Source organism: Panthera uncia (assembly GCF_023721935.1).
Source record: "Panthera uncia isolate 11264 chromosome E2 unlocalized genomic scaffold, Puncia_PCG_1.0 HiC_scaffold_20, whole genome shotgun sequence".
Lineage (NCBI taxonomy): Eukaryota > Metazoa > Chordata > Mammalia > Carnivora > Felidae > Panthera > Panthera uncia.
Window position 1 is genome coordinate 7,418,729 of NW_026057589.1, and position 13,147 is coordinate 7,431,875.

At 55.5% G+C, this 13,147-nt stretch overlaps 1 protein-coding gene across 1 annotated transcript in view; it reads right to left on the reverse strand.

The window, feature by feature from the left end:
* Window positions 1–13,147, reverse strand: part of ATP6V0D1 (ATPase H+ transporting V0 subunit d1) — a 39,276-nt gene that overhangs the window by 5,413 nt on the left and 20,716 nt on the right. Inside the window, exons 2-3 of the mRNA XM_049622469.1 lie at window positions 9,650–9,821; window positions 835–1,013 (exon numbers count right to left, since the gene is read on the reverse strand). Coding sequence (XP_049478426.1) covers window positions 835–1,013; window positions 9,650–9,821 — 351 coding nt within the window. The remainder of the gene's footprint in view (window positions 1–834; window positions 1,014–9,649; window positions 9,822–13,147) is intronic.

Consider the following 13,147-nt stretch of genomic DNA (forward strand, 5'->3'; position numbering starts at 1 on the left):
AAATAAAATAAAATAAAATAAAATAAAATAAAATAAAATAAAATAAATAAAATAAAAATGGAGAAACTGAGAAACCACAAATAGCCCAGAACTAGCTCAGAGTTACTGGAAGAGTCTATGGCAGATAGGCCTAGCAAGTAGGGCTCAGAACTCTTAGTACAGGAACAAGTGCAACTTAGAACCCAGTGTTTAACCCTGGAGGCTTCCTGGAGGTGGTGCTCTGGGGACAAAGATTGTGGCTATGAGGGCACTAGCTGGTGACGGCCTTAGTGCCTTCTCCCCAGCCTCCAAGATAGGCAGGAGCCAGCACTGCCTAGGTGGGGCCCTGCAGGAAGCTCCCAGTTCCCCTTCCTCTCTTGGCCTCTGACACGAACCCTGCATCCTGCCGGACACTGCCTGACCTGGCCCCTGGGACCTGTTCTGTGGAGGCAAGTGAAGCTATTTGCTTCCCTCCTCTGCCTCACAGGCAGCCAGCCACTCTGGCCCAGCTTGGGGCCACAGTGTGTTCGAGTCCCAAGACTCTGAGGGACCTGGGCCTCTCCCCACTCCATGAGCTCAGCCTTTCTCTGCATTCTGAGAAATTGGCCAGTTTCACAAAGTTACATGGTCTGAATCAGGCCCTGGTGGTAGTCTGCCTAGCCCAGCAAAAGCAACAGGAAAGGAACTGAAGGTAGGGCAACAGAATGGGAGGGAAGTTAAGGGAAACATAAAGGTAAGCAGCAGGGGCAAGCCTTCTTTTATGGCTCAGTATCACCCCCCCACCACCCAGGGGTCCACAAACCCCACACTTGGAGGCGGTGTCCACCTCCTCCCCCCTCCACCCCAGTGGCTCACCCAGGGGCGTGTCCACCAGAATGGCATTGTAGAGCTCGGCAGGTGTCTGCGCAATGTTCACAGCCTCCATCTGCTCAAAGCTGCCTAGTGGGTGGCACTTGGGCACAAGTTCGGCGATAGACCGCTGGTGCAACGTGCCCGTGATAAGCAGGATTACGTTGTCAATCATGTAGCTGTAACTGCGGGAGGCACACAACAGCAGGGGGTTTGGAAGTCCTGGCCCAGCACTGTGACCCTGCCCCCACCCTGCACAGGCCACCCTCAACAAACAGCGCCACCTCAATGGTGCTGCTGACCAGCACCACTGGTTCACCTCCCTGCCCGGTTGCAGCCCTACTCCAGCACCAGGAGTCTGAGACATACACGGCCCCTCCCTTGGGAGTGTGGCACAGATTCACGCCCCTCGAGTGTTTGGGAAGAGGTAACTACCCCACGGTGTGAACAGAGTTCTGGCAGGGAACACAGAAGGAGGTGCAAGGCCAGCCTGGGGATGAAAAAACTGGGAGATGTAATTGTGTTCTGGGAAGAGGGAACAGTGTGTGCAAAGGCCTGGAAGCATTCACCGAGTGCCTGCCGCATTCGAGGAACTGAGCACAGCTCAGGGTTGGCAGAAGGAGGGAACCAGGGCAGTGCTCCTAGCTTGCTGGGGCCTGGTCGCTGGTCCTGCAAGCCAGGCTGAGGGTCCTGACTGCATTTTGAGCACTAGAGATCCATGAGCAGGATGTAAGCAGGGAGTATTACAGTCCTGTTAGAGTCATTCTGGCTGCTGGGTGGGGATGTGGGGAGGGGGAGATGGCAAGGGGAGGAAAGGCTGAAGAGTAGGGTGGGGAGAAGCCAGAGAAAAAGGGAAGGCCAGAAAGGAGCTAGCGGGAGGGCCCCTCTAGAGTAAGGCCCCAGGTCAGGCAGAGATGGAGCAGGTAGATAGCTGCCCTGCACAGTTCCACTCCAAAGGCAGAGCACCGCCTCCTCCTTCAGCCGGAGGCCTAGGCCAGGTATCCGTGCAGGAGGCCTAGAGGGGACCCAGAGGCCTGGATAGGGAGGCTGGGCTCAAGTTGTCCTAGGCCTAAGCTCCTCGGCTCTCCGCTCTGGATAGCACATGGGCAGCAGAGGGGGCTGTGGAGCTGGGGAGGGTGGAGCTTCCCGGTTCAGACTTGGCAAGGGGCAGGGCAAGCTCTGCTTCCGAACTTTAAGACAATGGCACAAAGGAGCAGGGGCAGAGCTCTGTCTAGTCACCTACGTGGGAATGGGGTGAAGCCAGGGGGGGGGGGGGGGGGGGCGGTGAGGAAGGCCCCAGGCACAGTCAGGTGGCATTAACCACAACATTCCTCCAGCCTGTCACCAGTGATGAACTCAGGGTACACGAGTGGATGAGGCCTGTGGGGAGGAGCACCACTGAAGGGTCAGAGCTAAGGTGCAGGCTGCTGCCCTGAATGGGCACTTAGCACAGGACTTGCCCTAGTTTTTGGGTGGCCCACAACTAGGCCCCTCTCCTGGGAAAGTATTTTTTTTAATTTTTTTTTTTTTTCAACGTTTTTTATTTATTTTTGGGACAGAGAGAGACAGAGCATGAACGGGGGAGGGGCAGAGAGAGAGGGAGACACAGAATCGGAAACAGGCTCCAGGCCCCGAGCCATCAGCCCAGAGCCTGACGCGGGGCTCGAACTCACGGACCGCGAGATCGTGACCTGGCTGAAGTTGGACGCTTAACCGACTGCGCCACCCAGGCGCCCCTCCTGGGAAAGTATTTTAAGCACCCAACGCTGAGGCTGTCCATGGAAGACCCGTGGTGGGCAGTGGCCCTAAATACCAAGGGAAGAAAGGGAAAGGGGTGGCCCAGGCCTCAACTCAGAGGGCCAGCTATTGGGGGAGCTCCCACAAGGCCCTCCAGGAAGGCGACAGGAAGAAAAAGCCACAGCTCCAGTCCTGACCTGACCCCCTACTCCCCCTGCTTGCTGCACCCTCCCCCAGCTCCCACCCAGCCCAGCGCCTTGCTGTGACCTCTGCTCTTCTGGGCTTGGGGCCAGGCAGCTGCCCTCTCTCCGCCCCCAAACCGGCTGGGTCAGTGACAGGATGTGCACAGAGAAGAGACAGGCCCTCCCCTTCTCAAACTGAGGGCTTCAGGCGGGGCCCATTGTAGCTGCAAGGCAAGAAGCCCAATGGCCAGCCTTCTGCCCCGAACCTGACAGAGCTGGCAGAGCAGAGGGACCTCAGAAAAAGCTCACTAGAGTTCTGGGCCTTGGCCTCCAGCCAGAGCCTGCATCCCCTCCACCCTGGACAGCATCCCTTGTTCCCAATGCCTCCAGAATCTCATGTACCACAGGACCTATGCTACATGTCACTTCCTGCAGTCCTCTACCTGCACCCCAACCAGCCCCACTCCAGTCTTCCTGTTCTCTGAGACAGCCACAAAGACTCCTGTCCCCGGCCTGAGGATGCTCTTCTCCACTCTCACAACCTTGTGGACAGGGACAGGGAGAAGGGTACCCCTCTTAGGCCTATACTATCTGATTGACCCCGCAGCCACCAGCATCACCAAACCCAGTATCCAAGGAAGTAAGAGAGAGTATAGGCACTCGGCCCTGTCACACCATCAGGCAGATGACCTCCATGTCCCATTTCTAGGGTCCCCATGCCCTGGCACTGCACTCCCCATCTAGCTCTGTCTTTTCAGAGGTATCCCCACAAGCCAGTGTTCTTTCTCTAAATCTCCCCACTCCCTCTGCCCACAACCCAGGGTATTCTTTTATGTTGGGGATGGGGCTGGAGGCAGGGCTCAGGGGAGGCCCTGGTACTCCTCAGGGTCCTGGCCTGGACTTAGAGGAGAGCCCGTGGGAAGACTCTACCATCTGGCTTTTCTGTTGTCCCTCCAATGATGTGGAACAGGCCAGCTGTGAGTCACTTCTCAGCCTTGACAGCAAATGTCGGGGCCAGTAGTAGTACCTCCTAGCTGCCCCCAGCCTCTCCTGCTAGAAGTCCAGTCTGGGTACCAAGGAAAATGCCGAGCCAGTTAAGGGCCACTTACGATCACATACTCCCAGCACCTTCCAGGGCCCCCTTCTAACCCAGTCTAGGCCAGCAATGGATAAACCTGTGCCAGACCCAGCTCTTCCTTCTCCCTGAGTCAACTATGAGGTTACTGCAGAAGCAGCCCCTGCTTTTCTCCCCAGCCCAATGAGAGCCCAAATCCTCTTTCCTGGGAGAAAGGAAGCAGGGCAGGCCTGGCAGAGATGGTGCTGGCTAGGCTGTTTGCTTCCCCCCCAAGGCCAAGGCCTTCAGCAGACAGGGACATCCTCCTCCTCCTCGCCTGGCTTGAACAGCTGCCTCCCTGCCCCCAAAAAGCCACTCCACCAGTCCTCCCCTCATTTGGCCTCAACAGCAGAGAATGAGGTTCCAGCTGGTCAGCGTCTCCCTCCAGAGGAAGACAGCTGGGGAGTGGACAGGCGGCTGCCCGCCAGGCCAAAGAGGCCCTTGTGGGGTGGGAGTAGGGAGTCTGTATTCCTCTACCCAGAGGCCCTCCCTCACCCTGTGCCTTTAAGACTCAGCTTGGGCCCATAGAAGTCTCGGGTTGGGGTTTAGGAAGCCCCTTCTTCCAAGAAGTCTTCAGAGCCCCCAGCCAAGCCCCATTCTTCTGCTGTGCCCTTTGGCGCCACCTGCCGGAGAAGCATGGCTTGCTTCCACATTCTTATCGTCTTGGCGCCAGGGGCTGGCCTAGCACTGGTGAGGAGGCCAAGATGACTAGGTACCTCTGCTAGTCTGTCTATCCTACAGCTCCCAGCAGAGGCTGCTCATAACAGTATCTGTGCTTAATCACATCAGAGTCCTGCAAAGCCCTGCCTAGGGCAGAAAGGGAATAGAGATATTAAGCTATGGCCTCAGCATACAACTTGCCAAGCCTCAGTTTCTCAGTTTTAATCAGGATAACTAAAATGCAGCCCATAGCAGAGCTAGTAAGGCCCTGACCTTCTCATTAAAATCCTGCTCTTCCCCAGAAGCCTGATTGGGTCTTCCCACTTGACTTAAGCCTTCTAGGCCTTAAAGAGCTCCTGTGTGCTCTCCCTTAGTCAGTATCACTGCTGGCTCTCCCGCAAGGCAGGAGCCAGGTCTAGCCCATGACCCAGAAATCATGGCAGGCCTAGAGCGCCAGCCTGTATAGACCGTGCTATGACCCAAAAACAGTGGATGTAGACAGAGAGGGCTAGAGGACCAGGATAAGGATAACCACCATGCCTCTGCAACCCATGCTACAAAAAGTTCTGGGGAGAATGGCAGGTATGCTAAAAGGCCTATGGGCACTTGAGGCCATTGTCCTGGGACAAAGCTGCCTTCCAGCTACCCACTCCAGGTTGGTGGCACTGGAGCCCCTGGTACATAAGAAAGACTGGACTTCACCTCTCCCAGATGATGCAGGTTACCAAGCCCAGGTTCTGCTAATGGGTACCAGGCTGCTGCACACTGGGGATGGCACCCAGGAAGGCTCATTCCTTTAAAGACAAGGGCCTTTGGGGCCCACCTGAAAATCCCCAGAGGCCAGACTCACCTCTCCCACACGCACCTCTCCCAACTTCCCTTTGAGAGCCTACTTTCCTATGGGAAGCCATCATGGAATGGCCTAGATCAAGATCTCCCCTCCAAAGCCAAAAAACCCTAATGGAGGCTCCATTCCAAGTCACACAGCACGTTAATGGCTACGTCTGGAAAAATCCTTGGTATAGTGACATATTACATGTTATTGCCGTGAAATTGAACTGAATTATCTAAAAACTACATGACTGATGACAGCTTACTTCACAGACTCTCACTCACTCAAGGCCTGTTTCCTCCACACCAGGCAGTGCCACCCACTCTCCTGAGCAGTCTCTTTCACCCCACCTGATCCTTGAGTCCTCTTAATGCCAGGAAGCCTCCTGTGACCCTGGATCCATTTGTAGCAGCTGCCCACAGGCCTCTCCAGGAGCTGTCTACACCACCCCTGACACTCATCCCATTGCATTCATGCATCCCCCTCCCTCCTGGCATAGGGCCTGGCCCAGAGCTGATACTAGTTGTGTTGGCTGAAGGCTCGCTGGGATCAAAACCACTGGACACTGTCTTTCACCATGGGAGGGCAGAAAAGACCTTCATCAGCTTCTGTCTGCACACCTTTAGTAACAAGGAACCCATCACTTCCTGGGAAATCCTGTTCCAGCAATCCAAGGGCAGTTCTATGGGCAACTAAGAGGCTCTGAGGAACAGAGCTAAGTTGACCTTTTGTGGTAGTCCCAACCTCCAACCCAGCTGGGCCAGCTTTGTTTGTGGCCAGCAGTGATGGCACTGTTCCCTCAAGTATTCACACGCAGGATGGAGCCATTAGCTGACGCCTCCTCTACCTGGGGGAACCATGCTCTCCTCTCTAGTTACATTCCTCTGGACATCCCTGGGGTTTGAGGCTCAGGACATGTATGGTTCCCTCAGTCCAGAATCTCCCCTTCCCCAATTCTTCCTTAAACAGCTCCTCAACACATAGCCACCTCCTCAGAGAAGCCAGCTATGAGTTCCAGGCCCTGGCCCTGACGGAAGAGATTCCCTCTTTCTGCAACACTGTGGATGACCCAGAAAGGAGGAAGTGGAGGAGGTGGAGGTGAGGAAGAGGAGCAGGCAGAGAGGTAAGAGTTAAATGGCAGAGAAGAAGGAGACTGCTGGAGGGTGGGAGGGCTGTGGCTCCTGATTAGGCCTGCAGACCCTGCCGCACAAAGGTCAGTGGTGACCTTGGTCAGGGCCTTTGCGGTGGAGTGATGGGACAGTTGGGAGCAGACTGGAGGCTCAAAGGATGGGCAGGCGTGGGGGGGCGGGGGTGAGAGCACACACAGTGAACGTAAAAGCGCAGGCCCTAGGAGACAGTTTTGTTGTTTTTGTTTTTTTTTAACGTTTATTTATTTTTAGACCGAGAGAGACAGAGCATGAACGGGGGAGGGTCAGAGAGAGGGAGACACAGAATCTGAAACAGGCTCCAGGCTCTGAGCTGTCAGCACAGAGCCCGACACGGGGCTCGAACTCACGGACCGCGAGATCATGACCTGAATCGAAGTCGGCCACTTAACCGACTGAGCCACCCAGGCGCCCCCCTAGGAGACAGTTTTAAACAGTGTGAGAGATTTGCACTTGTTCAGTTGTTGATGGGAAGAATCTGAAAGGGACAGTGGCTGCACAGACAGAATAGGTGAGTGGCCACTCAGGGTCCAGGGAGTCGGGTAAGAGAGCTCAGGACTCTGGCAGAAGGACCCAAGAGAAGGAACCTTTGCCATCAGATCAGGGTTGGGGACACAGATGCGGTGCTGGAAGGTGAGTGGTTTCTACTGTCTCTGTGGAGGAGGAAGGTGGGCCATCTTCCCAGAGACAAGGCTGGGGGTGGGAGAGAGGTAGTATTTAAAATGGTGAAGTGGTCTTCCCAACCTTGGTGGGGGGGCTGCAGGGTGCTGGGTAGGGAGAACAAATGGCCGGCTGGGCAAAGACAAGCCGAGGCCAGCTGCACTGGTGAGCGTGCACGTCTGGCAGCAGGGATCACCGCTCAAGGCCGGCTTCCCCAGCTTTGCTCCAGGCTGTGGAGGTGGGGGAGGGTGCCTCCAGGCCGGAGGCTGCTGGGATTCCTCCAGGGCTGGGGGGCTGCCAGCCAGGGCGGGACTATAGGACAGGCGGCCAAGAGAGCTGCGGATGCTGGCAGAAAAGTACTCAAATGATGGACCAGGGAACCTCAGCTGGGGAGGGAGGAAAACGAAGACAGAAGGGGCAGCAGGAGAGGAAGCAAGGCCCAGCGTCCTGCTGAGTCCGGAACCAACGTCCCTCAAGGGACTGAGAGTGGGCTGGAGTGCCTGAAGGCTGTGGGTAGAGAGGGGGTGCCTGACTCAGCGATTTCGGGGTGGAACAGTTCCAGTAGTGACATGGCCTTGGGCAGCCATCAGTGGGGGTGGCTGAAGTGGAGAGCAGAGGAGCAGGTCACTGAAGATGACGAGGTCATGGAACGAGCAGCCACAGGCTCAGACAGGCTGACACGTGGCTGCTGAGCTCTTCCTGAGTGAGGGCAGGAGTGAGGAGCTGGGAAGACTAAGCCACAATCACCCATGAATGGAAGGGGCGGGGAAGTGACAGCCTGCCACAGGATAGTGCTTGGCTGCTTTAAGCACGCTTGGTGCTTGCAGCCAACCTCCAGCAAAGAGCTGGCGGCTATGCAGCCTCAGTCACGCTCAGAGCCCTCTCCAGTTTCATGGCCTGGCAGGCTGAGACGAAGCTTCTAAGGGCACCAAGAAAGGCCAGGAGCTAGCTGCACAGGCAGGTGGCCAAGTGGACAGTGAGATGGATGACAACTGCCCTCTGACCACTGGCATGGGTCAGGCCTCCTCTGGCCTGCCTGGCTGGCAAGGCCAGAACATTCACCAGGAAGCTGAGAGAGCCTTGTGCAAATAAGGTGAAGGCTGGGCTCTGGCAATAAATTTGTTGCTTCCTGGTATGTCCCCGGCTCCGGCCTTGAGGCAAGGGATACACAGGCCCAGGCCAGGAGCTAACACATGGGATACTTCGGTGTGACCCCCATCTCAGCAGCACAAGACATGGCCCATCTCTGGCCTCCTGCCCCAGCAGGACTATGTAGTCTATACCTTGACCAGAGCCAAGGAGGTGTAATTACAGGCCCAGCCTGGACAGCAGGGAGGCCCCCAGAAAGGAGGCCTGTAGCCAGGAAAGAGACTGCTTCCCAGCCTGGGTAAGTTCCCTGAGCCCTTCAGGGGTCCCAGCCTGTGGCCTCTACCCAAGGATGGATCCCTTCTGGCTGCAGTCTCCACTTGAGCAAGTGGATCTTAAGTAAGTGGCTGCTGCTTGCTGGGGGTGGGAATCAGGACAGGCAGGAAGCACCCTAGTGGGGCAGGTGTGCCAGTTTCCAAGGAGGAGGGTGGGAGCACCGAAATCAGGGAATGATAAAGGCGCAACAGTACCCAAAAGTACCCAGTACCCAGAAACACTTCCCCACAACACACACTCACACACCACTAATGCAGAGCACATTCATTTAAGTTAGCCACTGATCACACCTCTGGGGCCATCTCTTTGTTAACCAGGCCCTGGCTAATGGCTCCTGGTCTATCCAGGCAGAGACGGCCTATCTCCCTGTTTCCACAGGCACACCTGGCAAGCAGAGGCTGCCTCATCCAGGTGCCCTCCCCTAGCCTGTAGGGTCCTTTCTTCTGCTCAGGTCCTCCAGGAGCTTAGTGGAGGCAGGACTACACCCAAGGGTTAGACAACGGGGAAGCTGGGCAGCCATGGTCATAAACATGTGGGCTTGGTCCAGAATTGGGAAAGGCAGCCAGGTGTTCAGCCTTCCCCACTTCTCCGTGAGACCCAGGGCCATGGACAGAGACGATGGAGAATGGCCTCAGCCCAGACAGGCCCAGAGGGCCTGAATGGTCCATTCCAAGAACTTGGCTCTTCAGAGCTGTGCCATCCCCTGACCTCTGACCCCAGTCTGGGAAGTCAGGACCTAGTGAGCATTCAGTGTGGATGCTGCAGGGTGAGTGAGGCAAAGTGCTCCCATCATCCTTGGTCTCCTCACCCCAATCTCTGTAATACCAAGGGTGCAGGGAAAGGGGCTTCATCCAACATTACAGTGTGGAATCCACAGCAATGAAGTGGCTGGTGGTGGCTTGGAGGCCCAGGGCTGTTGAATAACCAGCTCAGCTACACAGCCCAGGAAGACTCTGTGGGCAGCTGGCCTAAGCGCATGCTGGCCCAGATGCAGGAGGAGCAGCTATCCTGCCCAGTGGGAGGGGAAGGCACTATAGGGCACACTTACGTAATGAAGTCCAGGAAGCTGGCGAGTGGCTCATAGGCGTGGTTCCTCATGTGGCGGAACTCCACCACCATCTTCTCTTTGAGCCGGTCATCAATAACTGACACTGTTAGCGGCGATGCCTCATTGGCCAGGAAGTTGCCATAGTCAGTACTCTGCAGGTGCAGCTTCAGGTCTGAAACCCAAGGCAGGGGCGTGGGGAGTATGAGGGCTAGCCACACTGAACCTCTCCAGGACCCCAAAACCCCATCCGCACCCAACTCCGAGCCCCAGCTTCTCTGCTGTTGTGTCCTGGTGCTACCCTGACCTGCTGTCCCCACCTTCACCTCCCTGTTGACTCAGGGCCTACTCCAGGGCAGTCAGACCAAGGCTCTAGAGATATCCCAGACTCTTGGGCCATTAGCCAATACACTGGGCCCCAGAGTCCAAGCACAAGTAGAACAAAATGTTCCTCCAAATGACAAGAAGGCCTGGGAAACCCCAACCCAAGGTGCCATTCACCACCGCCTTTGAGGCCCTTCTGCATGGCAGATTCTGGGATGGCTCTAACCTAGAGTAGAGTAAGACCTGGGCCCTACACTCCATAGCTGCAGGGTTAGAAGGGCAAGCCCACACACTCTAGGCATAAATGATGCAAATGAAATAAAGAAGAGGCCACAAGTGCAAGTAAGGTGGAGAGGACACCAAGACGGGACCGAGAGGAGGAGAGAGCATGCCAGGCTGGGCCACATCAAAGGGCAGGGACAGGAACATACAAAGGTAACAGCCAGCAGGATGGCCTGAGTGACAAGTGGCCTGGAGGACAAATGAGTGACATGAGGGGGAGATGAGGCTGGGAAAGGAGACAGCCACTGTACAAGTGGCTGGAGGCAGACAGGCTGATCCTCTGGGCTCTTCTGAGCAATTAGGGATGGGGCAAGGGAAAAGGGAGGAGAGGACAGAGAAGAAGGGCCTGGGTGGGCAGGACAGGTGAGACCCAGTGAGCTCAGGGCAACAACCTAACAGCTGCCTGGCTTTTGCCCTTGTCTCCCACCCCGGGGTTATTCTCCAACCAGCAGCCAGAGCGATCTTAAAACACAAGGCAGAGCACATCAGTCATCTATACATCCTCATCTCAGGGCCTTCCCTGTCCCTCTGCCTAGAAAGGGGTGATCTCTCCTCACACATCCCCTCTTCAGAGACCTCTCCCACAGCCCATCACCCTGTTCCTTCACTTGTGCCTCCTTTCTTTGTTAACACTTACTCCACCTGTCACAGGACACATAAGCTCCATGATGGCAGGGATTTGGGGTCACTGCAGGACCCTAGAGCCTAGAACAGAGTATGTTCTGGTACGTTTTCATGCTCATTAAATATTTGGAGAATGGACAGAAGTCTGGGAAGAGTGTTGGTGAAGACAGCAGGGGGGTTTACTCCTGGATTTGGAAATGGGGGACACTGTAGCAGTGATGGCAGTGCCAAGGACAGTGGCTGGGAAGGTACCCATGTGTGCGTGCACATGTGTGTGTGAAGGCCCAACAACCAAGGCCAGCTTCTGCTGTAAGGGCCTGCATGCTTTATGTCTCCTGGGCAGGTTGTCCAGGGAAGGACAGAAAGGGTCACATTTGTGAACTTCTCCACAAGCCTCCCTGATCAAGCCTTCCAACGTGTCTGTGGGCCTGGAGGGCCTTGCTACCTTGGGCTGCTGAGAAGGAAGGGACGGTGTGGCACATAATCCCCAGCGAAGCCCCTACTCCTGCAATCCCAGCAGGAGAATGTTCCCAACCTGGAGTTAGGAGTGCTAAAGGAGAGATGGAAGAATATGTGAAAGGGAGAGGTGAGAGGGAGGGAGGAGTTGGCACGCCCCTGGGTTAGATGCCTTCTGCCTGCAGATCTGGGTGGCACCCAGGTGGCAGGCAACACTCATGTCCTCTGTAGCTCTCAGGCCCTCACAGAGTGAACTTTAACCTCCTGAGGCCTGTAGAAGGCCTTCACCACCTGCTGCTTTTGCCACCGTCCTCCCACTCACACCCACTTCTCTCCACGGCCACCTAAAAGTGGGACAGAGCCGAGGGTGAGGTGGGGCAGGGAGAAGCCACCAGCCCCCTGCTTCACCCCCCATGAACTTGCTGCCTTTTTGACAAGGAAGTGTTCACACCCCTATGTCCTCAACCCAGGCCATCTGCCACGAGTCCCTGGCCTAGGTTCCATCCTCACCATGGTCTGGCCAAAGTCCACCTATACTTAGAATAAGGCCTGGGTAAGAGAAGGTGTTCTGCTCAGTAGTACTCAAGTTGTTGCAATATTTCATTACCCCCTTGGTTGTCAGAGAAAAATTCTTAACCACAACTGATAGTCATAACTGATGGTTGTGTAATGGTACCTCACCTTGTATTCTACCTCTAGTAATGGGCTTTATGTGTTAGATTTTAATATCCTCGACCCTGGGAAAATGCACAATTCTTTTGAACAGAAACAAAACATGGTTTATTTGCACACAACTGATCAGTTCTGAGAGATCGTTAATGTTCTCCAAGTGGTTTTCGTGGGTGTGAGAGTGAGAATATGAATCCATCCCTCTTCTTATAGTATTGAAATTAATTCCACTTAGTTTATCAAGTCACATTCATGCCCTGATTTTATACACTTGTATCTATCAAACATGATGATACTTGAAAAACAAAGTGGGCAAGGGGTTCTGGCCAGGGCACAGCAGGTGCCCAAATCCCCACTAGGGGAAGCTGCGGAGCGGACAGCAGCTGGAAGCCGGGGCTGAAGTGTGGTGTTCTGGGTCAGACCATCTAACACAGCAGCTGCCAGACCAAACCTGTTCGTTTATCCACTCAACAACTGCAGCCAGCAGAGAACCCATCTCAGGCGATAAGACTCCTTCCTCTGCAGCTCACAGCTGGGCCTGGGGGCCAGGCCAGATGTGCAGGCCAAAAACCAGAGCAAAACCCAGTCCCCGTGCTAGGGACCCTCATGTCAATGACCCACTATTCTCTGGGATATCGAGTCCACGCCGTGGGCCCCCACCCAGGCCCCTGCCTCCTACCCTCCAAAAGATCTTTGCATCACACTGCTGGAGGCTTCCCTGAACGCTGTCCCCTACCACCCTGGCCTCAGCTCTCCAGAAGTGGGTCCAGCCTCGCCTTGCTCTACAGGGCTTCTCTTCACTGGGAAGGTGTGCTCAGCAACTTCCCCACTGCCAAGTACCCTCTCCCCTCTCCAGCTCCCATGGACTCTCCATGCAATACACTGGTCAAGTGGGAGTCAGCACCCCAACACTGGGGGGAGAAGCCCAGACCCATTCTAATTGGAAACAAATGGGTCCCTGCTGCGTACTCAGCCCCCTGCCAAGAGCAACCTGTGTGTCTGACCTCTCAGCCATGCCCATTTCAGATTTAGAAAAGAGCAACCAAGGGGAACACAAAACTTGTCTAGAGTCCCAGTCAGGTGTATAGAGGGGCTGGGATGTGGATCAAGCCTGGTGGTTTCTGTCATCTCCAACTCTGGCCTCCT